This window comes from Mesoplodon mirus (genome assembly GCF_964341445.2).
Source record: "Mesoplodon mirus genome assembly, chromosome: 12".
In the NCBI taxonomy this organism is placed as follows: Eukaryota; Metazoa; Chordata; class Mammalia; order Artiodactyla; family Ziphiidae; genus Mesoplodon; species Mesoplodon mirus.
In genome coordinates this window covers 86,967,824-86,995,076 of record NC_138988.1, presented here as the reverse complement: position 1 = coordinate 86,995,076, position 27,253 = coordinate 86,967,824, and the positions used below count along the sequence as shown (strand labels likewise).

The following is a 27,253-nucleotide window of genomic DNA, read 5'->3' as shown; positions in this document are numbered from 1 at the left end:
CAGTCGGGCCTTCGAATCCGCGGTTCTGAATCTGCGGATACAGAGGGCACAGGGTAATTTTAAGTTTACAGGAAGTTGCAAAAGTAATAGGTTCCTGTGTACCCTTCACTTAGCTTCCCCCAGAGCTTAACATCTTACATAACTAACACAATATCAAAACCAGGAAATACACACCGTTCATACAATCTTTATACCAATTTCACCAATTTTTCCATGCAAGAGTCATACGGATGATGGAAACTAGATTAGGGGATGTAGTTTAAGCACACACACACCTTAATCTAATTTGCACCTCCCCCAACTGAGGGCATTTTCCAGCAAAGGGTAGACTACCCATTAATGTCAGAGAAACCAGGGGAATGTACTCTTTTGACAGCCGGTAGGCAGCCGAATCTAAGCAGGGGAGAGAAAACAGGCAGCACTGAGCACTCTCAGTGCCTCCCCAAATCCTGTCCCCCATGGGGCGGAGGGAGCCAGGGGTGCTACTCTAGGCTCCAGCAAATTTTTTCTGTGAGGGTTCAGATAGTAGATATTTTAGGCTTGAGACACAGTCTCTGTTGAAACTACTCACCTCTATTGCTGTAGCACAAAGGAATGAATGAGTGTGCCTGTGTTCTTGTAAGACTTTATTTATGGACACTGACATCTGAATTCCATGTAAGCTTCACCTGTCACAGAATATGATATTTTTTTTCAACCATTTGAAAATGTAAGAACCATTCCTAGCTCCGCCGGCTACACAAAACCAGGTCGTGGGCCAGCCTGCTGCCCCCTACTCCAGGGAAACCCCTCCACACAGAAGCATAAAGAGTAAGTATTCCCATCCTCCACAACAACAAGGAGGCATTACAGAGACTAGACACCTTTATTCAGATTAGCATATATGTTTAATAGTGTTATATTGGAAATGATACGTTGTCAATACATGGGGAAAAGATAACATTAAAAAAATAAAACCAAGACTTCAGCCAAAGCAGCTAAGAACCTCGTCAGCCTGTGAGCCCCACCAATGCCCTCTCCCACATTCTCGGGCCCTGCTTTTCTCATCTATCCTGAGCTACTAGTGAGCTTCATCTTCCCAAGACCCTTAATGCAAAGTGCACAAGAGAAGAATGTTGGCTGCCATTCCACCTCACGCTCTGCTGCTCTGCTAACGAGAGGACCCACCCACTTTCTGATCACTGGTGTGGTCTTTATTTCTGCTCCACCATAGATTCAAGATCCATCTGTGGTGGAAAGATCAGACCAGCGGGGCTGGAGACAGAAAAGGAGGAGTGACCTGGAGGGGTGGCCCCCGGGGTGATCCAACCGAAGAGATGAGGCAGGCTTCTCTCCCTTTGTCTTTTGCTTTCTTCACAAAGGGAATTCTTGGTCCTAGGAACAGAACTTCCAAGTGGTTCAAAAGGTCCACCAGAATTTGCCCTCCAACAGTTGGAGGTGGGAGTTCTTTGTGTAGGGGAGGAGGGTGGACAGCATGGACTTTGCAGCTTACAAACTTTGCATTCGATTCCTAGATCCACCACTAATTGGCCGTGACCTTGAGCAAGTTACTGAAACTCTCTGGGCCTTCATTATGTGCAACAGGAGAAGAGTATCTACTTTTCCAGGATGACTGTAAGGGTCAATGGCGTATGTAAAATACGTGTATTATGTGCATAGCACTTAACAGATGATCACTCCCTTCTCCATCACTGTGCTCTACTGACCTCATATTTAGGCTGCCATCCTCTGTGCTAGAAACTTCCAGTTGTGCACAAAAATAATATAACCCTGGCCACTGGGTAGGGCAGATTTTAAGTGTATGAAGCTAAATATTCATGTAAAAAGCATCACATTTTCCTTCTAACACCATCGATAGTATTGAACTGGCTGGATACACAGAAAGTGTAGACATAAGCAGAGAAATTATTTTAAAAATAAAATCACACTCCTGTGCTTTTTACTTTTTTTTTTTTTTTTTTTGCCATTCCCTACAAAGCAGAATAATTAAAAATAAGGCAGTCTCATGAGGATGAATATTAGCAGCAAGAACAAAAGCACCGGAAAGCTTAATGTTTTTCAAAGGCCCCTGGGAACTGTTTTCTCTATTGTCCTGTCCTGATGATTTAAACCTGACAGTTTAATCACTTTGCTTCTCCACTTAGTCATAGCTAAGCAATCCTAGTTTTCCCCTCGTGTGACAGAAGCTTGTGCAACAGAATATTGCTTAGGTGTGGTCACGCTTGTCTGTGACGGGCCCCACCTCTCATTCTAATCTCTCTACAAAGAATGCCAAGGGCACCACCCAGGCCCGCAGCCTCAGGACCCCGGGCGGATGGGGAACGGTCATCAGCTCACCAACTTGTCAGGCTACAAGGAACTCCAAGTCCTTTCTCTGGGGTGCTGCTCTGTGGTTGGGGATGCTTTAATTTTTTTTTTCATATATTTAAAGTAAGATATTTAGTAGAAAATGGTTTAATATATTTTTAAACATATGAAGTGGATATCTATGTCAAGTTATTAGGGAAAGTTCCTGTAGGGGCCGAGTATCATAAGCACACCATCCTCATTAAGACTGATTGTATTTCAGAATTTGGGAATACAGTCGGCCCTCCCCCACCCTCCCACCTCTGCATCCATGGGGCCCACATCCCTACGGGTCCTGCATCCATGGACATGGAGGCCCGACTGTATATATTACCAGGTTGCTGAGTCTTTATTCCTACTGATAGAGGTCCAAGTGCATGGCCTATAGCACATACTCAATAAATGTCTAAGGAATTAATAATCACTTTTCTTGTGTTTCATGTAAACTGGGGCTGAGAGAGGCCTCAGTGTGGCTTGTTTTTCTCAGAGAAAGAAAAGGTGAAACATGCTAAAATGCTACCTTCAACCTTCAACCTACACGTCAGCAAACCCCACTTTCCTCTCTGTTGCCTCCAGTCCTCGGAATACAATTCTTATTTAGCTCTCGTACTTCCAAGAGCAGCTCTGTAGAGAAAGCACAGAAATGGCGGTTGGCCGTAGCGAAGGAGCGAAAACAGGAAGCTGGGCTCTGTATGGGTGTCTCTTCAGCACAGAAAACTTGCTGGACAGAGGACAACCCATTCCTCAGATAAAGTATATATATATATATATATATATATATATATATATATATATGTGTGTGTGTGTGTATATATATATGTATATATATATATATATATATATGTGTATATATATATAGAGAGAGAGAGAGACACACAGCCCTCGGACTCCAAGGGTCCTACGACAGAAACCACGCTTGAAAAGTCGTCTTTAAAGGCAATCACAGCTCCTAAGAGAAATTGGCCCTCTTTACATCATGTTGAACTCATCTTCTGCAAGTGTCTGCAGGTAGAAACAAGTTCGTCTTTCTCTTAACATAGGAACATAACACTGTGCCAGCTACAAAAACACAAACCTGTTCTAAGTATATACCTTAGCGTCTTACCCAACCTTTATTCCCATTAACAAGCATCTCAGTTAAAAGAGCTATGTTTTTGTTTTGGTTTGTGTCTCAAAAACCCCAGGAAGACAGGTCTTTTAAAATATGGGGACACACCTCCAGCCCAGTGTGAAAGGATGGGAACACGCTATTCTAACAAGAGTTAGTTTTGTTTTTAACTCCCATTGACTGTCCTGGATTAAAGGATTCCTGTGGGCGTCCTTCCATTTCACCACTGCTCCATTATCTGTCCTTTGAGCAATAGTTGAAGGAAGCTCCGTTTCTGATGGATCCATTCATGGAAACCTTTGGATTCCCTCGCTCCATCCTCTCTCGGCTGAAGATCGTGTCCTGATCACTGTCAAACTCAGACTCAGACACCATCAGGCTGGAGTTGTGTTCTGTGCTTCTGTGCTTAATACCTAGGGAGAAGCAGACAGATGCATCTTGGGGGGAAGGGCACTTTTCCTCTCAGGTGCCCATCATTCTGGTACCATGCACCGAGTCATGCGCTCTGCACATGCAAAACGATCACTCACAATGCAGCAGGCGGTTGGGGTTTCCTAGTGAGTATTAACAGGGGCTTTGGAATCACTGCTGAGCTTGAGCCCAAGCTTTGTCACTCACCAGCTGTGTGACCCAGGGCAAGGTACCTAACCTCTCTGGGCTTTCAGTCTCCTCATCTATTAAATTAGGAGATAACAAAGCATCTACTCCATGGGTTTATGGTGAGGGTTAAGTGAACTCGTGCATGTAAAGCTCCTGCCAGCATTTACCACTTAGTAAGCACTCAATAAATGAAAACCGTTATGATTTTACCACTTGTTCCCCTCAAATATTTTTAGTAGAATATTTGATTGCTGGAAGTTAAAATAAGAGAAGGGACAGGTATGTAACCCCTGCTCTCAAAGAATTTATAGTGTCTAGCTAAGGATGTAAGACAAAGACGAGATGAGGGTTGATGACAGGCAAGAAAGTTTTAAAAATAAATTTTACATGAATCAAGAAGGGATAAGCGCACACTTATAAGCTTCAGGGATGGTTCACACAGGATGGGATTTAAAGAGAGTGAAGGGTTTGGACAGGAGGACGGTGGAGGAGCATGGAGTATGTGGAGGCATCCAGAAATATTTGCAGAAAGCAGTCTGGAGCAAATGATTCATGTAGGAAATGCAAAAAAAAAAAAAAAAAAAAAAAAGAGGCTGGGACCTCATAGAAAAGCACATAAATCCAAGGGAAGCCATGTAGCTTGGACTTTGTCCTACTAGCAAAGGAGTGACACGATTAAAATGTTGTTTTAAGATATTACTAAAACCCAGTGGCAGGACAGAAGAAAGAGGAGTAGCTGGAGAGCCAGCCACACACACGGAGCAGCACAGCACGGAGGAAGGGAGCCCAGGCTCTGCAGCAGACGGCATGTCCCCGCTGCCTTTGGCACCTACTAGCTCTGTTACTTGGGCAAGTTGCTAAACTTTTCTGTGCCTCAGCTTCCCTTTCTGTAAAATGGGGATAATCACAGAGCTGTTGGCAGGATTGGAATTCAGTGGTAAAGTGCATAGAATGGTACCTCCTACATATTAAACATTAAGTACCTGCTAACTATGACTGTTGTTACTATTAGCCCACAGGTGAGATCACAAGGGTCTGAACTAGGGTGGTGGTGAGAACGATGAGGAAAGAGGGCAAGAGATTAGGCAAGATGGAGTGGCTGGAGTGAGGACGAGGCATCCTGGACCAAGCACCAGTGTCTGAGGTTTAGAGCCTGGTAATGAGGAGCACAGGGGGGCTGTGAGTAGAAACAGGAAGGGGGAGTGTATTTTAGGAGGCAGGTGGGTGAGACAATGCACCCAGAAGCACTTTGAGGTCTCAGGTACAAAGTCTCTTTATAACACCTCTGATATTAGTTATGTAATACAGATGGTGAGCACTTGATAAATGCACGCTATGATGTGGATTTCCTGAGAAGCTTTCCCTGCCAAAGGCCCAAACCACACTCTCCATACATGCTCAGTCATTCTGGCCCCTATGTTCCTGCAGGGCATCGTCCGGCTTCTGTAGGACCCTCACTCTGGTGTAATTATCCTCCCCTGGGCTCTGAGCGCCCCAAGGCAGGCGCTATGCTTCATTCTCCTCCCCATCTCCAGGGCCTAACTCAGGGTCTGTGCAGAGGGTAGATACATGACATTTGCCGTGGACAACGTTCTGCATATCACAACTTCGAAAGTGATTACGACCCTCTGTAAGAATCAATTTAGTCATCAATCCAGAATTATGACAAGTCCATAGAATCAGTGCTAAGCAGCCTCAGAGGGCCAGAGAAGGCTCCTTTAGTCTCCAAGAGTTAATAAGTGAGAATCAGAGAGTTAACTGAGGTGGGCAAGAGGTAGTTCTCAGCATGGGGATCAATTCATGCTGTGAACAAAGTCAATTGTTTGTAAAAGCTTTTGTGTCCATCTATACACATGGCTGATTAGCTAATGCAGATGCTGAAAAATGTTTGGTTTTGAAGTCCAAATGTTATTTTGTGGCATTTTGTGTGTGGCAGATCTAAAGGGAACAGCATTCAGAGATGAGCCAGGGTGAAACAGCGCCACAGGCCCCACCCTCCAACCAAGAGTAGAGAAAAGCCAGGCACTGGGGACACCTGTTTGAAAAGCAGTCTTATTCCTGGGGTCATTTGGTTCGACCAATAATAGGCATTTCCTATCCCTCACCCATTCATGCCTCAAAGCACTTTGCCAAGATTTCATTACGTGTATAATACAACTATCGCCTCCCAGGTAGCATAGCCCCGGGATTGAAGTAGGTTGATTCTCTTCACAGAATCCCAGCCTTGCTCTTCCTCCCTGGTTAAAGCGCCCACTCCAGCCTGCTGTTCTCCCTTCACCTACGGTGACACTCAGACACCTGGATCAAATAATGGAAAGGCACCAGGAAATCATCTTGGAGGCTGCCTTACCATATTTGGGCCTCAGCTCCATTCTTTCTTGGTCATCCATGTTATCCAGGATTGTGTACTTTGTTTTTTTCCTTATTTTAGTCCTTTTTCGTCTGAAAAGAACAAAGGAAAGGTGAACTCAGATTCTCAGAAAGGGTAACTAGGATCCAGGATTTAAAACACGTGGAGGACACCAAAGGAAATGTTTTGCCTTTAGAATTGATTACATTCTATTAATTGGCATCTTTTATTAAGGATATGCATACACAGCCAGATCTGAGGTTGGTGAGTCTGAGGTACATCATGCATCTTGAAGAAACACATGTCAGAGTAAGAATGGCCATACTGCCATCACCCTCCTAACTGCACGCTCTCACCCAATCCTCAGGCTGAGGTGCCAGGGGCCTTTCCAGAAACTCTCAATACCTGTGTGTTGGCCTAGCAAGCTTTTCTCCATGAGTCATTCCTTCCTCATAAAAACCTGGATTAGCAAGTTTTCCCCTGAACCTATACTATCCTGAGATGTCCAAAGATGCAGGAATGAAAAGATGATGTAACTGGCAGTCAGAAAAAAGCAAACAATAGAAATTATAATAAATTCCCCCAAAGGAATAAGCAATAACTCAGTCAACACATAAAAACAACTGGGCTGATCCTATGTACCTCATCCTATGCTTCAGGGGATAATTTGAAAATACATATCAACCCTATGGTTAAGATATGTAGAGAACAAACAAAGGCAATTTTCTGATAGCTTGGTGATTAACAGCATGGGCCTCTAACCCTGGGTTTACTATCGGGGTGACTTTGAGATCATTTTTTTTACCTCTGTGATTCCATGTTCCCACCTGTAAAATGGGAATAAGAATAGTCCCTTTCTCATATGGTTGATAGGAGGACTAAATAAGAAAATACACAGAAATCACTTAGAACCATTCATCACGATGGCAAATACTTAATAAATGCTCACAGTCAATCACCATCATCCTCATCTACTTTATACAAATGTCACAAAGCTGCAGAATTTTTAAAGCCAAGCACAGCAGGGTGACCATCATCCCAGATGGTTCTGGGAAAACTTAATGGGATGGACGCCTCTAAGTGCCTGTGCTCTCTTTCACCAGTCCTACCTTTGGGAAAATAACCACAAATAAAACTAAAAAAATTGATAAGTGATATCTGAAAAATAACTATTATGGTATAACCATTATTTCCTTTTTATCATGTCTTCTTTGGAGAGCATTTATAGAGTTCCATATAGGAAAGTGGACCCAATGCTGTCTTCTAAGGACTTGAGTCATCACTGTTCCTACAAATCTCCTTATAGAGGGTCAAGCATGGGGTTATGGAAGGTTCGGACAAGTAGGCAGCTCTGGGGCTTCTCAGCGGTCAGCTCCATGGGAAAAAAGAAGGAAAAATCTAAAGCACAACCTCTTTGGTGATAGTATTCACTTCGCTTAAAGTTTTGCATTTATGAAATAGAATTCAGGTAGATTAGATTGTTGCTTCACATACGTAAAATAATGTAAATCTAGCATTTGGATCAGTCTACTTTTACAACTCCTTTCTCTACCAAGGGTGGATTAGTCAGGCCACTTAGGTACTGTTCTAGTGAACATAATGCGAGACTGATAGAAAAGAGCATTAGATTTGATACAGAATCACTGAATCTTCTAGAAAATATGAGAGCTGCAATGAAAAAAAGCTGCCTCTAGTATTATTCTATTTAACTAGGCACATAAGCCTCGTGGGGGAGAATGCATTATAAAGTACTTTTAAAGTCGAGTTTCTCTTCATAAAAAGAGTGACTGTCAAAGAGTTCAGCAGCTTCACAAACCCGAGCAAAAGCTGCTAAAACTGTCATATCACCTTCAATGTTGCGTCTTTATTTCAAAGACATAAGTAAGGGTGCCAGGTACCTCTTGCAGCAGCAGATACAAAGCCAAGTTAAACCCCCTGTTAGCACGACAAGAGTTAGAGCCAATGTTGTCACATAGAACACACTCCACTCTGAAAAACAAGAAAACCAGAGTGGACATGTTACATACCATTTGCAAAACAGCTTTATTTCAATGACTCACAGTGAATAGTTCTGAGTCCTTACAAGCAAAGCCATCTGTGATGCTGCTATCACCTCGCCAGGTTGGTCGAGAGCCTAAGCAAGGTGAAAGACAAATAAATCAAGAACAACTTAAAACCACCCGACTTCCATCCAACTGATTCAGGGGCCTCATGGAGCACATATTTCACACTGACCTGAGAACAGAATAATCTGAAAAAAAGTAAATTCATCAGTTAAGAAGTAAGGCCTCTTAAACACCCATGAAAGTCAAATCAAAATATTCATTCCAAAATCACAGAACCTCAAAACTAGTTCTGGCCTGGTTTGAATAAAGCCAATAAAGTATTTGTATGGTCGCCTATGACACGAAGACACTTTTCACAGAGCCAGACAGCCACTCAGAAGCTACCTGATCTTCACTTCCCCCACATCCTTGTGGAAATCCAGGGTAAAAAGTTCTGCACCAGCCACTCAGGAAGAGAGAAGCCAATGGAGCAAAGACAAAAGGTTTACCTCTGTTAAATGTTATATATGCTCCTTGGAATAACAATCCAAGGGCTGGCTATTTTCAAATTTTTATGTAGTAGAGAGTGGGAACATAATTTGGCAGTCAGCTCGTCCTAATTTTTCAGCCAATTATGTCCATCTACATCCCCAAGAAAACAAAATTACTCTTAGGAACAGACTGGCATTGAAATACAGTTCCCTCCTCAGAAGAGACTTAAAGGCACCAGCTTGGCCAGCTGAGGCGGTGGTTCCAATTTTTGGTGCCTGCTTGGGCAGACAGCCTGGAAGAATGGGCCAATTTTCTTGTTCATCTAATTCCAGCCAGGTCCACACCAGGGACCACTTCAGCAGAAGGTCACACTCAGCTCAAGCCAAGGCAGGTGCAATCTGGAAATGGGGACCATGTAGCCCAAAGCAACCTTCTCAGCAATGCCAGCGATGGTTAGCCACATCTGCTCTGCCAACGTGAATCTCCTCATCGGGAAGTTTTACGAAAAGCCTTAAACACACCCCCAAGGTGAACCGTGGGAGGATCTTAACCCATCACCACGTGAGCTCGTTCGCTTGGCTTCAGGTGAGAAAAGGATTGAATTTACAGCTGCAAAGCTAGGCAGATCTTTCTGACAGTTCAGAATGATTCGTCTGAAGGCTCCTCATCCAAAGCCACCATCACACCAGGACTCACCACAGTTGCTTTCCCCATCCTGGATATAACGCTGGATCAGGTTCTCCATCCACAACTGAGAGCAAATGCAGCGCTTTGTGATGGGGTCACAGTGACCGTGGCCAGAACACTTCAGGACGCACCCTGCAAGGAGGCGAGTGGGGCAGAGGTCACCATGGAGAAAAGGGGCTCCCTGGCTTCAGCTGTGTCTTTTCATAGCATAGACCCTGAACAGAGGCAGCTCGTTGAATCAAGAGACTCCTACGCTGTGAACAGGGGTCCCAGGGAAAGTCTCTCGGATAGACAATCTCATCTGGAAGCAAATGGCAGAAATATGCCAACACCTGTGCTGTGAAACAAAAGCCTTAATCATGTAGCAGAAACATAGCACCCTTTGGCTTAAGAAAGAGAAATTCTAAGAATTTATCCAGTGAAAACGACTGGGGATGTGCACAAAGATTTATCTACATTGCAGTATTATTTAAAATCAACCTGATGGTCTGTGAGTAGAGGATTGGTTGTATAAGTTGTGGAACGTATCTAGGATGGAGTACTGTGAGTTCATGAATATGTTATTGAGGGATGAATTTTAAAAGATTTGAGAAAATGATCATAATATGATTTGAAGTTAAATACCAGATTAAAAAATTATATATCAAATTATCCTGATTGTCTTACCTGTGTCTAGAGATGGGGGAACTAGAAGGAAAAACACCAAAATATTAACAAAAGTTATGTTTGGATGGTGGGAATTCTAGACTCTAGAATCTAAAGGATTATTCTAATTTTTTTGTCTTCTTGGATATTCCAAATTTCCTACAATAAATAAATATTACTTTTGTAGCTAGAAAAAAAGGAGTTCTTAAAAAAATAATTTACTCCATATTACAAAGAAAGTCAATTGTGGATAGGTATACATCTGAAACAAATTAAATTTTACTCCCCAAATGGTATCACAGTCCCCAGTGTTTATTGAAATGACCCCTTTAACATAATAAGGGATTCATGTTCCTTGGAAGGTGGGGACAGAGACCTGGGATAAAGACCACATTTCCATCCACACATATGAATGAGTTTGGTGCCAGGAAGAGGTGGCAGGCAAGCCACTAAGAAAAGAGGTACCACTGGAAGGCACTTAAAAGCTATCTTAAATTTCCAAGAGGCTACATAACACCATGTTCACAACCTAAGGCACGATGTCCCAGGTCAATAAATTATATAAACACGGCTTTTCCAACCAATAACCCTTATCTGTCTTTTAATACTGTTCTGACCATCTAAGTATGAAATCTCTGACAATGACCAGTATGAAAGAGTATGGTTTTAAAAACAGACCATAGCTGTTGTTTTTCTCCAGTTTCCCTCAAAGACAAAGCATAGTTGGCAAATGTACGTTGCAGGAAACCAGCTGGAGACATAAATGCAAAACAAATCCCTGGATGCTAAAGCAAAGATGTCCACATGTCCTCTTTCTGTGCCAGTAAAACATAGCCACGATCAGCAAATCTGATTCTTTTAGAATATTCCCGTAGGGGTTGACATGGAGAAATTGGAAAGATAATGAAATATTGAACTTCATTCCTACTTAAGTCAAAAAAGACTATGAGACCTGGCTACTGTCCCACCATATAGGAACCAAATCATATTTCACCTTCTCCGAAAAATCTTTTCCTTTAACCTGGGTAGTTATGTTTCTGTAAGACTCCCATTGCATTTAATTGGATGGGGTGTCTAGTCCAGTGGAATCCAATTCTGAATATACAACAATTAGGTATTTACATTACTTGAACTTTAAAACTAAAAATAAAAAAGAATATTTCTGATGGGGACATACCTGCTGTGTCAATCCTCAAGACTTTGAAAAGCAAGAAATCAGCCTTTTCCTTTGAGAGCCGCCTGTGCAGATTTCGGGCCACTTCCGCAGCTTTGAGGACCTTGAAAGGTGGCCCAGTCTGTACATAAAACACAATCATGGTACTGCAGAGGAGACAGAGAGAGAGGCCAGCCACACAGTTATGCAGTGACCAATGTGACACGTCCACTCCAGCCATCTGACCTGTGGGGCTGAGAAGACAGACAGCCACAGCTCTGCCGCTTGGCAAGGACATAGGGGTGTATTCTGAGGGCCAAGGGATTGATCGGTTTCTATTCACAAATAAAGGCTCTTTGGTCCCAGAGTTCAGCTGATGATAGACAGACCTTTGGATAAAAGGAGCAATGTATATGTGTGTGCAAACAGACATAACCACACACAGAATGAGAACTTTCAGACACATCTTCATTTTTACCTTTTTGTTGAGATATAATACACTTAAAATAAAAAGTCACCCTTTTTTTTTTTTGGTGATGCTGTGCAGCTTGCAGGATCTCAGTTCCCAGACCAGTGATTGAACCTGGGGCCAAGGCGGTGAAAGCCCAGAATCCTAACCACTAGGCCACCAGGGAACTCCCAAAAGTCAGCCTTCCGAAGTGTACAATTCAGTGGCCTTTAGTATATTCACAAAGTTGTGCAACCAACACCACCATCTAATTCCAGAACATGGGCTTCCCTGGTGGCGCAGTGGTTGAGAATCTGCCTGCTAATGCAGGGGACACGGGTTCGAGCCCTGGTCTGGGAAGATCCCACATGCCGCGGAGCAACTAGGCCCATGTGCCACAACTACTGAGCCTGCGCGTCCTGCTCTGCAACAAGAGAGGCCGCGATAGTGAGAGGCCCACACACCGCGATGAAGAGTGGCCCCCACTTGCAGCAACTAGAGAAAGCCCTCGCACAGAAACAAAGACCCAACACAGCCAAAAATAAGTATAAAAATAAATAAATAATTCCAGAACGTTTCCATCATCACAGAAACTCCACACCCATTAACAGCCGCCCCCCCAGCTCCTGCCAAACACTAATCTACTTTCTGTCTCTGTAGGTTTAATTATCCTGGGCTTTTGATATAAATGGAATATATATGAGGCATTTTGCAGCTGGCTTCTTTCATTTAGCATATGTTTTCAAAGCTCATCCAAGTTGCAGCATATATCAGTATTTACCCCTCCTTTGAATTGCCAAATATTATTCCATTGTATGAATATATCTCATTTTATTTATCCATTCATCAGTCGATGACAATTGGATTGTATCTACTTTTTGGCTGTATGAATAATGCCACTGTCAATGTTCACGTGCCAGATTTCTTTTTTTTTAAACATATTTATTGGAGTATAATTGCTTTACAATGGTGTGTTAGTTTCTGCTTTATAACAAAGTGAATCAGCTATACATATACATATATCCCCATATCTCCTCCCTCTTGAGCCTCCCACGTGCCAGATTTCGTATGGACATATGTTTATCATTTCTCTTGGGTATATACCCAGGAGCAGAATAACTGGGTCATATGGTAGCTCTATGTTTAGCACTTTGAGGAACTGACAAACTGTTTTCCCCAGTGGCTACACCATTTACATTCTCACCAGCTACGTATGAGTGTTCCAGTTTTTCCGTATACTTGCCAACATTTGTTATGGTCTGTCTTCTGGATTACAGCCATCCTGGTGGGTGTGAAGTGGTATCTCAATGTGATTTTGATTTGCATTTCCCTAATAGCTAGTGACGCTGAGCATCTTTTCACGTGCTTATTGGCATTTGTATATTTTCTTTGGAGAGATTTTATTCAAATCTGTATTAGTTTCCAAATGTTGCCATAAAAATGTACCACAAACTGGGTGGCTTAACACAACAGAAATTTATTCTCCCACAGTGTTAGAGGCTAGAATTCCCAAATCAAGGTGTTGGTAGGACCATCCTCTCTGAAGGCTCTAGGGGAGAATCTGCTCCATGCCTTTCTCTTAGCTTCTGCTGTTGCTGGCAATCCTTGGCGTTCTGTGGCTTGTAGACACATCACTCCAATCTCTACCTCCAGTATCACATGGCAGGCTCCCTGTGTGTCTGTCTCTGTGTCTCTTTTCTTATAAGGACACAGTCACGTTGGATTAAGGGTCCACCCTACTCCAGTATGACCTCATCTTAACTAATTCCATCTGCAAAGACTATTTCAAATAAGGACACATTCACAAGTCCTAGGGGTTAGGGCAGAACATATCTTTTGGGGAGACACCATTCAACCTACAAGTGTTTTTATCAAAAAAAATTTTGTCAGGGCTTCCCTGGTGGCGCAGTGGTTGAGAGTCCGCCTGCCGATGCAGGGGACGCAGGTTCGTGCCCCGGTCTGGGAGGATCCCACATGCCACGGAGCGGCTGGGCCCGTGAGCCATGGCCACTGAGCCTGTGCATCTGGAGCCTGTGCTCCGCGACGGGAGAGGCCACAACGGTGAGAGGCCCGTGTATCGCCAAAAAAAAAAAAAAAAAAAAAAATTTTGTCAAATGCTTTTTCATGTCTATTAGGATGATCATACGGTTTTTGTCCTTTATTAATATGGTTTACTATATGTACTGATTTTCATGTGTTTACTCACCCTTGCATTGCTAGGATAAATCCCACTTGGCCAGAGTGTATAATCCTTTTAAATATTTCTGGATGGATCCAGCAATTCCACTCCTGGGCATATGTCCAAAGGAAATGAAAACAGGATATCGAAGAGATATATGCACTCCCATGTTTAGTGCAGCATTATTCACAATAGCCAAGATATGGAAATAACCTAAGTGTCCATCAGTGGATGAATGGATAAGGAAAATGTGTTATATATACATAATGGAATATTATTCAGCCATGAGAAAGAAGGAAAACCTGCTATTTGCAACAACATGAATGGACCTTGAGGGCATTATGCTAGGTGAGATAAACCAGACAGAGAAAAACAAACACTATATATCAGTTATATGTGGAATCTAAATAAGCCGAACTCATAAAAACAGAGAGTAGAATGGTGGTTACCAGGGCTGAGGGTAGGGGGTGAGGAATTGGGGAGATGTTTAAGGGTAGAAACTTGCAACCAACAGATAAATAAGTCCTGGAGATCTAATGCACAGCATAGTGATTATAGACAACAATACTGTATTATAAAGTCAAAGCTGCTAAGAGACTAGATCTCTTGCACACGCACTAGATCCCACCACAAAAAAGAAATGATAATTTTGTGAGATGATAGAGGTGTTAGCTAACTCTAGGTGGTAATCAATTGCAATATATAAATGTACAAAATCAACATATTGTACACCTTAAATTTACACAGTTATACGTCAATTATAGCTCAGTAAAATAAATAAATAAATAATATGTTGCTGGATGTGGATAATATTTTGTTGAACTTTTTTGCTTCTATATTCATAGGGCATATTGGTCTGTAATTGTGTGTGTGTGTGTGTGTGTGAGAGAGAGAGAGAGAGAGAGGGAGAGAGCCAGAGAGAAAGAGAGAGAGAGAGAGAGAGAGAGAGAGAGAGAGAAAGAGAGAGAAAGAGAGATGGAGAGAGAGAGAGAGCTCTTTGTCTAGTTTTGCTATCAGAGTAAAACTGGCCTCATAGAATGAATTGGGAAGTGTTCCCTCCTCTTCTATGTTTTTGAAGAATCTGTGACTGTGGTGCTAAATCTTTAAACATTTTGTAGGATTCACTAGTGAAGTCATCTGGTCCTAGTTTTTGTGGGAAGTTTTTTGATTCAATCTCTTCACTTATTATAGGTCTATTAAAATGTATTATTTCTTCTTGAGTCAGTTTTTATAGTTGTGACTTTCTAGAATTTTGTCCATTTAATTTAGGTTAACTAACTTGTTGACATGTAATTGTTCATAGTATAATCCTTTTCATTTCTATAAGGTTGGTAGTGATATCCCTTTTCATTCCAGATTTCAGCAGTTTGAGTCTTCTCTCTTTTTCTTGGTCATTCTAGCTAAAGCTTTATCGATTTTGTTGATCTTTCAAAGAAACAACTTTTGGTTTTATTGATTTTCAGATGTGTTTGGTTCAGTGTTTGATATAAGAAAGGGAAACGTATGATCCATTTTTGAAAGAGTTCCATAAAAAAATAACTAGTATTTTTAATTTATTATTTTTCTAAGTAAATTTCAGTTATCTGAAAAGCAAACCTAAACAGAATAGCTGACAATAACTGGCAGATGGATTTACTGTGAATAGTAGGTTTTTATTCCCATATTCTGTCTGTCTGTCTCTCTCTCTCTCTCCCCATCCCACTTCACTGTTCATAGGTTGGATAAGAGTTTTTTAAAAACTCAATTAAAATTGTAAATCTTATAAGAAATCAAGGAAGAGGTTGAACCTTATAGACCCTCAGAAGACAGCAATGGTAACCCATAATCCTCTCACACTGAGAGAAGCCTCAGCCCCTACACATGGGGCAAGGATGAAGTCTGGCTGTGAGGCATCCCCCGTGCGTGCCCCAGACCATGCGCACGCCCTCTGATGATACCAGAACTAAAACCCAGCTCCCTCTGATGTTCCCTATGCCTTCATTCAGAACATTCTCAATCAACAAACATTTACAGAGACTTGTGGGAAAGACCTATAATGATGTTGTCCTTACTGCTTCCCTTTGAGAAAAAAAAAGAATATGAATGGGATAAACATGCGTGCAAAGACACAGAACAAGAGAGGAAATGACGAGCTTCAGGCTGCACTGTGCAGTTCTTACCTGAGATCCGAGTGGGCCTGAATCTTCTGAACCTTGATGTCTGAGTCCAGCACATTCAGCAGCACCGCCAGCTGCCTCACAAGGGTGTCCTTCTGCTGTTCCGTCAGCTGCCCGACGCCAACCTGCAGGATCAGCTCCACCAGGCCGCTCTGCTTCGGGTCTGGGGAAATGAGAAGACATGGGCTTTCCACTTGGAAACCCCAGGCCTGATAATAGGAGGAGCAAGGCCTGTGTAATAGTTAAAGAGCTTTAAACGACCCCTGTGTAATTTCTACGCTTAGGTTCTAGGGCTCAGGTCAGTTCTTCCAAGTACCACAGGAGCCACTATCTGAGAGTACTTCTTCCTTCTTTTTTTTTTTTTTTTCTTTTTTTTTTTTTTTTGTGGTACGCGGGCCTCTCACTGTTGTGGCCTCTCCCGTTGCGGAGCACAGGCTCCGGATGCGCAGGCCCAGCGGCCATGGCTCACGGGCCCAGCCGCTCCGCGGCATATGGGATCCTCCCAGACCGGGGCACGAACCCGTATCCCCTGCATCGGCAGGCGGACTCTCAACCACTGCGCCACCAGGGAGGCCCCTTCTTCCTTCTTTTATATCAGCTTGCTGTCTATTAACTTTTCTCCAGATGATAAGGAGGTGTGCCTAATCTGCCTCTGGGCTCACGTGAAATTTTGGGACCTCACACACCTCCTCGGGCCTGGTAAGAGAACTATGTCTCCGAGCGCTGCGGGCCCGGCCCAGTTTATGCCGGGGGTCAGTGTGGCCACCTTGCTGGAGCTGCCCTCTTCGCGCTCCCAGGAATGAAGGCCTCGTGTCCACCTCACATTAGGTCTTTGTCTTCTGGCAGGAAAATCAAAGTGACCAGGGAGTCCTGCTGCCAGATCCAATTCTCCCTAATGAGTTAGGAGGCTGGATCTGTTTGGGGATAGATAACCACAGGCAGAGAAAACCTCAAAGTGGGCCCAGCTTCCCACACCGGGTTCCACTGTCACCTGCAAGGAGCCCCAAAGGCTGACCCCTCCCCCCAGCCCCCGCTCACGGACCAGCCCCACAAACCCAGGCCCGGAAGCCTGTGAGCGCACCTGGCCGCACTTCCACGGTGGCAGTGTCCATGTCCGAGGCGCCCTGACTATCAGCGACTCTCAGGTGGAAAGTGTAGACCCCCTCCACCAGGTTGGTGAGCTGCAGGGCCGTGCTGTGGTCAGAGCCATCCATGACATCCTGAGAAATAACCCAGTTCATGATTCAATAGTCAGCTCCCAACCTGGGCCTCTGTTGATCCCAAACCTTGGGGTCCCATCTTTGTCACACATGCATGATTCTAAGGGGCAGGGTGAAGAGGAAGCAAGGTGGTGGGTTAGTGATGGTCCGGGTAATCCTCAGCATCTTTCCCACTTTTAAAGCACCAGGAGGCACAATCCTCAGACAGGACTTTGTGAGCTGAGCTGATTCCCAAGGGCTCTCTAGGAATTACCAAATTCCACCCTACAGAGGGGGAAACCACCGAAATTAGGGCAGAGACCTGGAGGGTGAAGCACTCTCTTTGAAGTGCTTTGGGTCTTATTTTCAAAGATAGTTTTACAATGCTCCCATCTTGGGTTTCCTCATGGTGTATCAGGTTCACCTTCTCAAATGACCCAAGAGCCTGAGTAGCAACATCTCTGCTCAAAGAATTCGAGAAGAATCTCCCAGACCCTCGCTCTGACCTTGCTAACAGAAGAGGGTGGTAATAAGGGCTCTGATCAGAGAGCTGTTATAATTACACTTAGAAGCTAACCCCCCATCTGGCTGAACAGTATCCATTCCAGAGTTACTTTAGAAATTATAAAGCATTCTCAGTTCTTTCCCTGGGACCACTCCTTCAGTACATCTCCAAGAGTAAATTTGCATCTCTCAAGTCCATAGCAACAGCAAGAATGAAGATGTACCTAAATTTACAGCCTAAGAGGCAGAGTGATCTAATGGGGAAAAAGGCCTGCCAGGAGCTAAAAAACCTAGGTCTATCTGGTTTGACTAAGGATGAGTTAGTTAACCTTGGCCAAGTCACTTTCCATCCCTGCATCTCATTCTCTGTACTTAGGAAATGGGAATAGCAATCCTCGATCTATTGACCTATCTGGTACAATGTTGAGGAAAAGGAAAGAATCCATTTGGACCAAAATAGGAACAACGGGGAAGCTAAGGAGCAGAATGAGTCCCGTGAGAAAACATGGTTTCAAAGTCCCTCCAGGCTATGGCTTTGTTGATCCCAAACCTGGGCAAGGAAAGTCTGGGCAAGGAAAAAGTCGGAAGGGACTTCAGATTTGTTTAAACTGAACAGCAGCCTGCTGCCTCCAGCCCTCAGGAGAAACCTAGAAGCATAAACACCTTAGTGGGGACCGTGGAAAGGGAGATGAGGTCATAACAGAGACATTGCTATGGAGTTAACTGTGTTCCCTCATCTGTTGAAGCCCTAATTCCCCAGTGTGGCTCTATTTGCGATAAGGTCTATTAAGAGGTAATTAAGGTTAAATGAGGTCATAGGGTGGGGTCCTGATCCCATAGGATTAGTGTCCTTATAAGAAGAAACACCCAAGAGCCCTCTCTCTCCCCCTCCCCTCCCCTCTCTCCTCTCTCTCTCCCGCCACCCCCAACTCCCGCCCCACCCCTGTGAGGACACAGCAAGAAGGCAGCTGTCTGAGAACCAGGAAGAGAGCTCTCATCTGGAACCAAACTGGGTAGCGCCTTGATCTTGGACTTCACAGCCTCCAGAACTGGAAGAACACAAATATCTGTTGTTTAAGCTACCCCGTCTATGCTATTTTGCTATGCAGCCCTAGCAAACTAATACAGATGTAATGATTAGTGGTCCAGGGGCAATTCTCTTCAAGTACTCACTCCAGCTGCTGGACTCTGGCCATCCCGGATCCACAGATAGGACACAATTCCTTGGTCATCAGTAGACCTTGAACCATCCAAAGTAATGGAGTTATTGGGAAGCACAAGAACATGTCTGCCACCAGCCTGGGCTCTGGGAGGACTATTATTTTCTAAGTCAAATATAGCAGAAATGAAAGCAAAGAAATTGATTTAAAACACTTGTGATAGAAGTGTATCACAAACTATCCATGACTATTCCATCTTGCAGATATGTAGATTTAAAATATCCAAAAAGCATCATTTCCTGCCCCAAATACCCATTAGATAACATACAGACTTTCTTAAAGTTCTTTTTGCACTTAGCTAGTTGTAATTTGGCAGCCTATACAGTGGACAGTTTTCTATTATCATTACAGTTTTTTCTCTTTTTAGAAAAGAGAAATCATGATCTTACTTATGTTCGGGGTCCGGAAAATGATAATATTTTGGTTTAGAATATGCTATGGAGTATTTTGTACTGGTCCACACTATCTGGTCACAGAAATATTTTTGTTTCTAATAGTGCCAAATCTTGCTTGTCTAAGTAAATTGAAGAGGGAGGATTCAAGGCAGTGGGGAGAATCTGGCACTGAGGAGGCTTAATTCCATTGTCGATACAGGGAAAGGCTAGAAAGAATAGAAATAGACTGGCAGTAAATTGAGTAAGCCCAAAAATCCTTCTATAAAAAACAATCGAGCTTCAAAACTGGAACTTAAGACAACCACCCCCTTTTATGCACATATCCCCATACATATCCCCATACTTTCACTACTATTATATATGGCTGAAAACTTCCATAATAAGACGTTTGAGAAAAACTCAAATCGATGTCACTGTGCTGATAAAATTGTTTCATCCTTTCCCAACTGCCCAGCAAATAAAGTCCAAATGCCTCAGCGTGACACATGACACATACAATACCTCAAGGCTGAGCTTCTGCCTTTGTCTCAGCCACCCTCCCCAGTGAACTGACACTCTTGCTGGTCCATAATACTGGTGAATGGATTTTCCCATCCAGCCATGCTCTTTTACACCTCTGATCTTCAATACATCATAATCATTTATTCATTCACTGAAGTAACCAACATCTTTGATTTGCCATGAGTCTAGCACTGTGCCACATGAAAGAGACAGAAATATCTGAAACAAAGGTCTTCAACCAGCTCACGCTCAAATGGAAAAGAAAAAAGAGACAAGTACATAAAGCAGGATGTCATAAGACTGGACCACACATTTCATATTAAGAAACAACACAGAATTTGAAACCATCTCTGCTCTTAGATTTCCAAGGAAGAGAGAAAGCAAAGCATCATGTGGTCACTAGGACATGGGGCTTTAGTTGCCAGTAGTCATAGAAGGAGAATGAAGCTATTAGGACACACACTCCACAAACAAAAGGAAATGCTGTGCACATGGACGGAAGAAGAGTGACCTTTGCTTGGCCAAGCAGAGTTCGGTATCTGCTATAGCCAATAAGCAAACACTAACGTTTCCAGATAACCATGGCCTGGCTTAGGGTCTGTGAGACTGAAAAGCAGAAGGGGCCCAACCTCCTCCACTGGCAGGTCCACCTGCCCTCTGCCTTGACTCACCCTTCCTCACGGTCACGCTGAGGGTGGTTGTGCTGCTTAGTCCCTGCTGGTCTTTCACCGCTAAACGGAAGTGGTAGGTACCCACCTGAAGACCGCTTACTGTGGCTATAGCTTTGTCGATGTTTTCCATTTCCACTGCGCTGGGGCCTCTATGAAACAGGACAGTCATTAACAAAAGGCAGGGGGCATGGGATTCTGACGACGGCAGGTATGTTGTTTGTGTCCTTATAAATGCTTCTTTTCACAGCAATAATATATACCATCTAGAGAATTCCAAGATAATTTTGTATTCATTTAGATCCTCTAGTTCTATGTAAGAGTCACAAGTTAAAGCCTATTTCAGACAGAGGCTGCTGGATTCCTGGGCAGAGGATTTTGGAGTCTTCGGTTTTTTTAAATTGAACTGTCAGTGAAATGATCAGAATGGAGCCTTATAAATTATTCCTGTTTCTCCTTTGAATAAAATCAGCTGAAATCCTCAGTTATCTTTCGAGAGAGTGTGGAGGAGGAGAGAGAGAGCCAGGTAATTGATCTCCTGGCTCAAGAGAAATTATTCAGGACAGCGGAGTCGTGAAGATCATGGGCTTTGTAGTCAGGAAGACCCACGATTGAGCCTCAGCTCTTGCTCTCTTACTATCTGGGCAACCAGAGACCCTGTGACTCACTCATCTCTGCAAGCCTCAGTTTCTTCACCTTTAAAATGGGAATAATATCATTTACTTCTTAAGAACTGACCTAGGATTCCATGAGATTAAGCATGTACAGCACAGAAAACGCTGGAGGATAAAGGAATCCCCTTGAACTCTGTACTTCTGTTGTCTACAGTCACTGCACGTGGTTTGAGTGAGTGTAGACTGGGGGGCCTCGTGAGGACCCCACCCAGGTTCCCCTGCACCTCTTCTGTCATGAAGCTCACCTCACACTAAGACAGCCCTGTCCACCTGCCCCAGCTCCACCTCTCTCCACTGTCAAGGAATGTCCATCTTGTCCATCCACACCTGATATAGAATCCAATCAACAGTTCCCTGGCCACTTCTAGAAATGTGCTTAAATACTGACTCCTCAACACTCTCAAGCTGATTGTTTAATGTAGACCCTCCAGAGCAGCGGTAATATTAGCTCTCATCCAGAGAGGGAACCCAGCACTCAGTGATGAGATGGGCTGACTACCTGACATGCTCCCAGTGGTAGAAAACAATGCCATGGTCATCACTGCTTCTGCTCCCATCCAGGGTGGTGCTTTCCACCGGGAAGACCAGCTCCTGATCCGGGCCAGCGACAGCCATCGGAGGCCTGTTGTCTTCTAGAATTATAGAAACGGTGTGAAGAAATATTATCTCTTTGCATTAAGTCTGCCATCCTCTGATTTCTTGATTTAAGCAAATTACTCATATTCAGCTCAGGCAGCTACTAGAGCATGCCCTGTCCTTTGGGAATCCTGGGGTGAAACACTGCAGTCTCCTAGCTGACCCAGGAGTTAAACATTCTAAGTCTGAGATGGGGGTTACAGGCAGCAAGAAATACTGTTCCCTAATATGTACGTCTTTGGTTTCTTTAAAATACCTTAAAAGTCATGGAGTGGAATTGTAGTTAATTCCCCAATGTCTGGCCACAAGCCATCTGAGTATCAAGCCACACATAACTACCAGCCTTTTCAAGGATGCCCTAGAGCTTTGCAGCAGAGTGGGGCATGGCATCAGAGCCCAAAGTGACTCTGGAGATAGCTCTCATTTTGTCCCTCATGCCATGGTTTGGAGACACAGATAGGACATAATTCAGAACCACAAAAGCAAATTGCCTTGATATTAAGACTCAGCTCCTGCAGCCCTGATTTCTTGATAGTTCAAAGATTTAGAGAATTTGTACCAAATTTGGCTGGTCTGAAGCCCAGAAGCCCAGATGTCATTTCTGTTTTAACCTCTGGGGCTAAATCCCTTTCCCATCTCACCTACCAGGCTGGACAATCACAGTGACCACAGCTGTGGATTGCTGCCTTGAAGAATCTGTTACCATCAGCTGAAATGTATAATCTCCTTCCTTCATTGCAGACAAATGAAGGTACGGTGTCTCTACTCCCTAAGTAACAGCAAATACAAAAATGAAAAAGAAAAAATAATATTAAAGAAGCACAAGTAATTAGCGTGACATAATGAAAAACTAGTGATTTTACTAAATGTGGAGATCCTGCTTTAAAAAAAAAATGTGCATGTCCCAGGAAAATGGGATCTAAAGTCCACTGTATATCCTCAGATGCTATTGAAAGAATATAAATTAATATGGACTTTTTGGAAGCCAATCTGGCAGCATCCATTCAAATGTTAAAAGAACATGCTCTTCAACCCAGCATTTCTATTGAGTACCTACACTAGAGAAACGCCCACATGTGTAATTATGGAGACTCGCCCATAGGTGCTGACTGAGGCACTGCCTATGACACCAATAAAAAAATGGAAACAATCTAAACAATCATCAACAGGGGAATGGCCAAACCCACCACAATACACTGTGGGATGCTAGCTGAAAAAAAAGAAGTTTAAAAGAATAAAGTAGATTTATAAAGAATAAAGTGGAAAGATGTCAAAGACATTACGAAGCAAAAAAAGAAAGCTGTGAAACAATGGATACAGCATGATAGATATTTGCTACATGCACATATACACGTATGCAAACACATAGAGGAGATTGGTATGCACACACATTAAACTCATAAAAATAATTATCTTGAGTAAAGGGACTTGGATGAGGTCAAGGTGTATTTTCACTTTATCAGAATTTGAGTTTGTTTTTAACCACAGGAAGTAATTAATGTATTACTTTTATAATCAAAATAAATTTTGTGGGCTTCCTTGGTGGCGCAATGGTTAAGAATCCGCCTGCCAATGCAAGGGACACAGGTTCGAGCCCTGGTCTGGGAAGGTCGCACATGCCATGCAGCAACTAAGCCCGTGAGCCACAACTACTGAGCCTGAGCTCTAGAGCCCTCATGCCACAACTACTGAGCCCACGTGCCACAACTACTGAAGCCCGCGTGCCTAGAGCCGGTGTTCTGCAACAAGAGAAGCCACCGCAATGAGAAGCCCGCACACCACAATGAAGAGTAGCCCCCGCTTGCCGCAACTAGAGAAAGCCCGCGCAGCAAGACCCAGTGCAGCCAAAAATAAATAAATAAAATAAATTTAATAAATAAATAAATAAATAAATAAATAAATTTTGTTATTTTTCTCCATTTATTGTTATCTTTTGAGTTGAATTTTTTGCATGTATTTCTTTTTAAAAAATTTTTACTGAAGTATAGTTGATTTAAAATGTTTCAGGTGTATAGCAAAGTGATTTAATTTATATATATATGTGTATATATATATTCTTTTTCAGATTCTTTTCCATTATAGGTTATTACAAGATATTGAATATAGTTCCCTGTGCTATACAGTAAGTCCTTGCTGTAAAAATAATTTTTTTAAATGCTAGGACAACAAAACTATTCAATGAGGCATTTTTTCAATTGAGTATATAGTATCTAGCTACTTCTTGCCTACAGGTTAATACCCTTTCATTTTGTTGCTGCTGTGTTGTTGGTAATATTTCCAGTTATTGCCTATGTTTGAAGTTCATGGCATCCTGAAAAGGATTTTTAACTTTAAGTCCTATTATAATTTATTTATTTTCACAGATCCCAAGATTGTCTAAAGATAAATGTGTCTGATGTATGTATGTATGTATGTATGTATGTATGTATGTATGTATGTATGGCTGCATTGGGTCTTCGTTGCTGCGCACAGACTTTCTCTAGTTGTGGTGAGTGGGGGCTACTCTTTGTTGCCGTGCACGGGCTTCTCATTGTGGTGGCTTCTCTTGTTGTGGAGCAGGGGCTCTAGGCGCGCAGCCTTCAGTAGTTGTGGCATGCGGGCTCAGTAGTTGTGGCACATGGGCTCCAGAGCACAGGCTCAGTAGTTGTGACTCACGGGCTTAGTTGCTCTGCGGCATGTGGGATCTTCCCGGACCAGGGCTCGAACCCGTGTCCCCTGCTTTGGCAGGCGGATTCTTAACCACTGTGCCACCAGGGAAGTCCTATGAGTTGTTTAGCTCTGGGCACATACTTCCCAGTAATTAGGGAAAGAAAATTTGGAATATTTTTTAACTGAGAAAATACAAAATATCCATCTTCCTGTTTGTATCCAACCCCCACCAAATGCAAATTCTTAACCTAACAGAAGCAAACATAGCATCTACCACAACTCTTAGGTAGAGATGAACTCTATACCAAGTGCTCTCCAAGGGTATCTAGAGGACTCGCGGCTCTTTCAAGACCCATGCATCCAACCAGTCATTTTTAATTCATCATAATCACAAAGCACTTTCCAGAAATATCAAAAAGTAAAGTAGGTCAGTCTTCATGGAATGTCTGACTTCACCATAAACACTAATGAGAAATTTGTCTTGGACTGGTGAGATGGAGTTTGAAGGAGAAGAGGAAGGTGGTAATGTCAGGTATTATCTTTCTTCCATTAAACTCTTAAATAATAACATAACTTCAAAAATACCAAGCTGGTTAGTTCTGGCCATCACCAGAAGTAGAATAAGCAAACAGCTCACACATACTCACGCATACAAATACAGCAACATTTCAAGGTTATTATGACTTTAGACAGATATATTTGCAATCTGAACAAATCAAAAGGTAAATACAAAAAGATCTTAACAAGAGACCACTGGATCCAGAAAAGGTAACATGAAGTTTCTAAAAATAGGAGAAACAAAATAAAAAGGAATTTTCTGATAATGAGGTTTATATTAGATTATTCCTAAGGTTTATCCTAATACTAAATTAATATTTCTGTAGCAAATATTGGGTCAGACTTTTCCTAAACTAACCTCAAGTTCAAGTCATCTGTATAGGAGCTGCTTAGTTGCTATCCTGGGCTTACATAGAGTAGGTGAAGGAAAGTGACATATATTTGGAAGATTTGTGAGTTTAGCTGTTCTTCTAATAGTTGTAATATATCAAACAATTTTATAAAACATATTTTCTGAATTTAGCTGCCCCCTTGTACCAATATTTTAGATAGAGAGAGAGATGGATGGATGGATAGATGGATGGATGGATGGATGGATGGATGGACAAATGAACACACAGATAGACAAATAAAAGTCTGAAGGCAGGATGGAGAACTCACCTGCATGGCCACCTCTTTGCTCTCACTCCCGGGCCCCAGGGACCACTCATAGAGGACAATCTGGTGATCATCACTGCTCTGGTTTCCATTCAAAGTGATGGAGTTTTGGGGCAAAGTTATGGTCTGATTTGGTCCCGCATTGGCAACTGGTGGATGGTCCACAGCACTGTTGACTATTAGGGCTGCTGTTGTGGAGCTAATGGCTCCATCTGAGTCTGTAACCGTCAATCTATGCAAAGGAGAGGAAGCTCTTACACTGCATGAATATGCCAAGTCTCAAGGCAAGTGGTCAGTTTAGTCTGCCTATGGTACACTTCTCAGGACAACTGAGAGCAGGTGTAAATAGAAATTTGAGGATGAAGCTGAGGAGAGAACAGAGACCTGAGGCTATATTTTTTCTTTGTTTCTGTTGACTGACTTTATTTTTAGCTAGTAATATAGTCACATGATAGAGTTTTATTTTCTATGGGTTTCTCATTATTCTTTGAGATGCTGGATGAAGAAACCATCCTCAGCCAACACAGAAGCCTTTCTCTACCACCTGAGACTCAAAATGTATCAGCTTTAAGTCCTGCCTTCAGGCCTGAGCATGTAGAGACAGCAAATCACTCCTGAATTTTCAGCTACAAAGTTTTTAATTTTCTCATTCTTTTCTAGAGGACTTAATATTAAGTGTTTTCAGGACACTCCTTGCAAAGCAATTTTAGGATTAAGCACTTTGAAATACAAACGATACTCTGCCTACACAAACAACACAGAGAGCTGCACTGACCCTCCTGTAGTAAACTCATTGGTGACGTGGCAACTGGATCAGTGAAATAAGGTCACTTCATTCTTCCGGGGCCAAGATTTAGTTTGGAGCAGCAATGCATGTGTAACAGGTGTAAAAAGGAATACAAGAATGAAGCTCTGGAAAGAACACAGGCCTTATTTGTAGGTAAGGTACCTGTACAGGGGGCCCCCGTATTCTGGGCCTCTATCCCACATACTCCTTACAGCCAGGGTCCAAACTCCAGTTCTCGCTCTGACAGCAAACCAAACACCTAAGGTCCTTCCTCCTCAACCAGGCTGAGTCAGGACACATTCTGGGCCCCTAAGGGAATTTCTTCCTAGTAAAATGGGGTTAGCAGTAGGCCTGCCTTGGCACTTCCCTGGCGGTCCAGTGGTTAGACTCTGTGCTCCCAATGCAGGGGGCACAGGTTTGATCCCTGGTTGGGGAACTACAAAAAACAAACAAACAACAACAAAAAAACAAAGTAGGCCTGTCTCAATGAGATGGGTAAAGAGTCATTAAATTAAAATTAATCAAAAGAACCTCATAAAGTGGCATTTCACTGTATATAAATTTTACCCCAATAAATAAGTGTTATACAAAGACTT

At 42.9% G+C, this 27,253-nt stretch overlaps 1 protein-coding gene across 1 annotated transcript in view; it reads right to left on the bottom strand.

The window, feature by feature from the left end:
* Positions 1 to 3,251: 3,251 nt before the first annotated feature.
* The window catches only part of KIAA0319, a 71,268-nt gene continuing 47,266 nt past the window's right edge, over positions 3,252 to 27,253 (bottom strand). Inside the window, exons 11-22 of the mRNA XM_082637887.1 lie at positions 25,874 to 26,102; positions 22,652 to 22,775; positions 21,870 to 22,002; positions 20,700 to 20,848; positions 19,086 to 19,237; positions 17,291 to 17,429; positions 16,213 to 16,372; positions 11,451 to 11,593; positions 9,638 to 9,760; positions 8,303 to 8,393; positions 6,405 to 6,496; positions 3,252 to 3,867 (exon numbers count right to left, since the gene is read on the bottom strand). Coding sequence (XP_082494013.1) covers positions 3,689 to 3,867; positions 6,405 to 6,496; positions 8,303 to 8,393; positions 9,638 to 9,760; positions 11,451 to 11,593; positions 16,213 to 16,372; positions 17,291 to 17,429; positions 19,086 to 19,237; positions 20,700 to 20,848; positions 21,870 to 22,002; positions 22,652 to 22,775; positions 25,874 to 26,102 — 1,714 coding nt within the window. The 3' untranslated portion in view covers positions 3,252 to 3,688. The remainder of the gene's footprint in view (positions 3,868 to 6,404; positions 6,497 to 8,302; positions 8,394 to 9,637; positions 9,761 to 11,450; positions 11,594 to 16,212; positions 16,373 to 17,290; positions 17,430 to 19,085; positions 19,238 to 20,699; positions 20,849 to 21,869; positions 22,003 to 22,651; positions 22,776 to 25,873; positions 26,103 to 27,253) is intronic.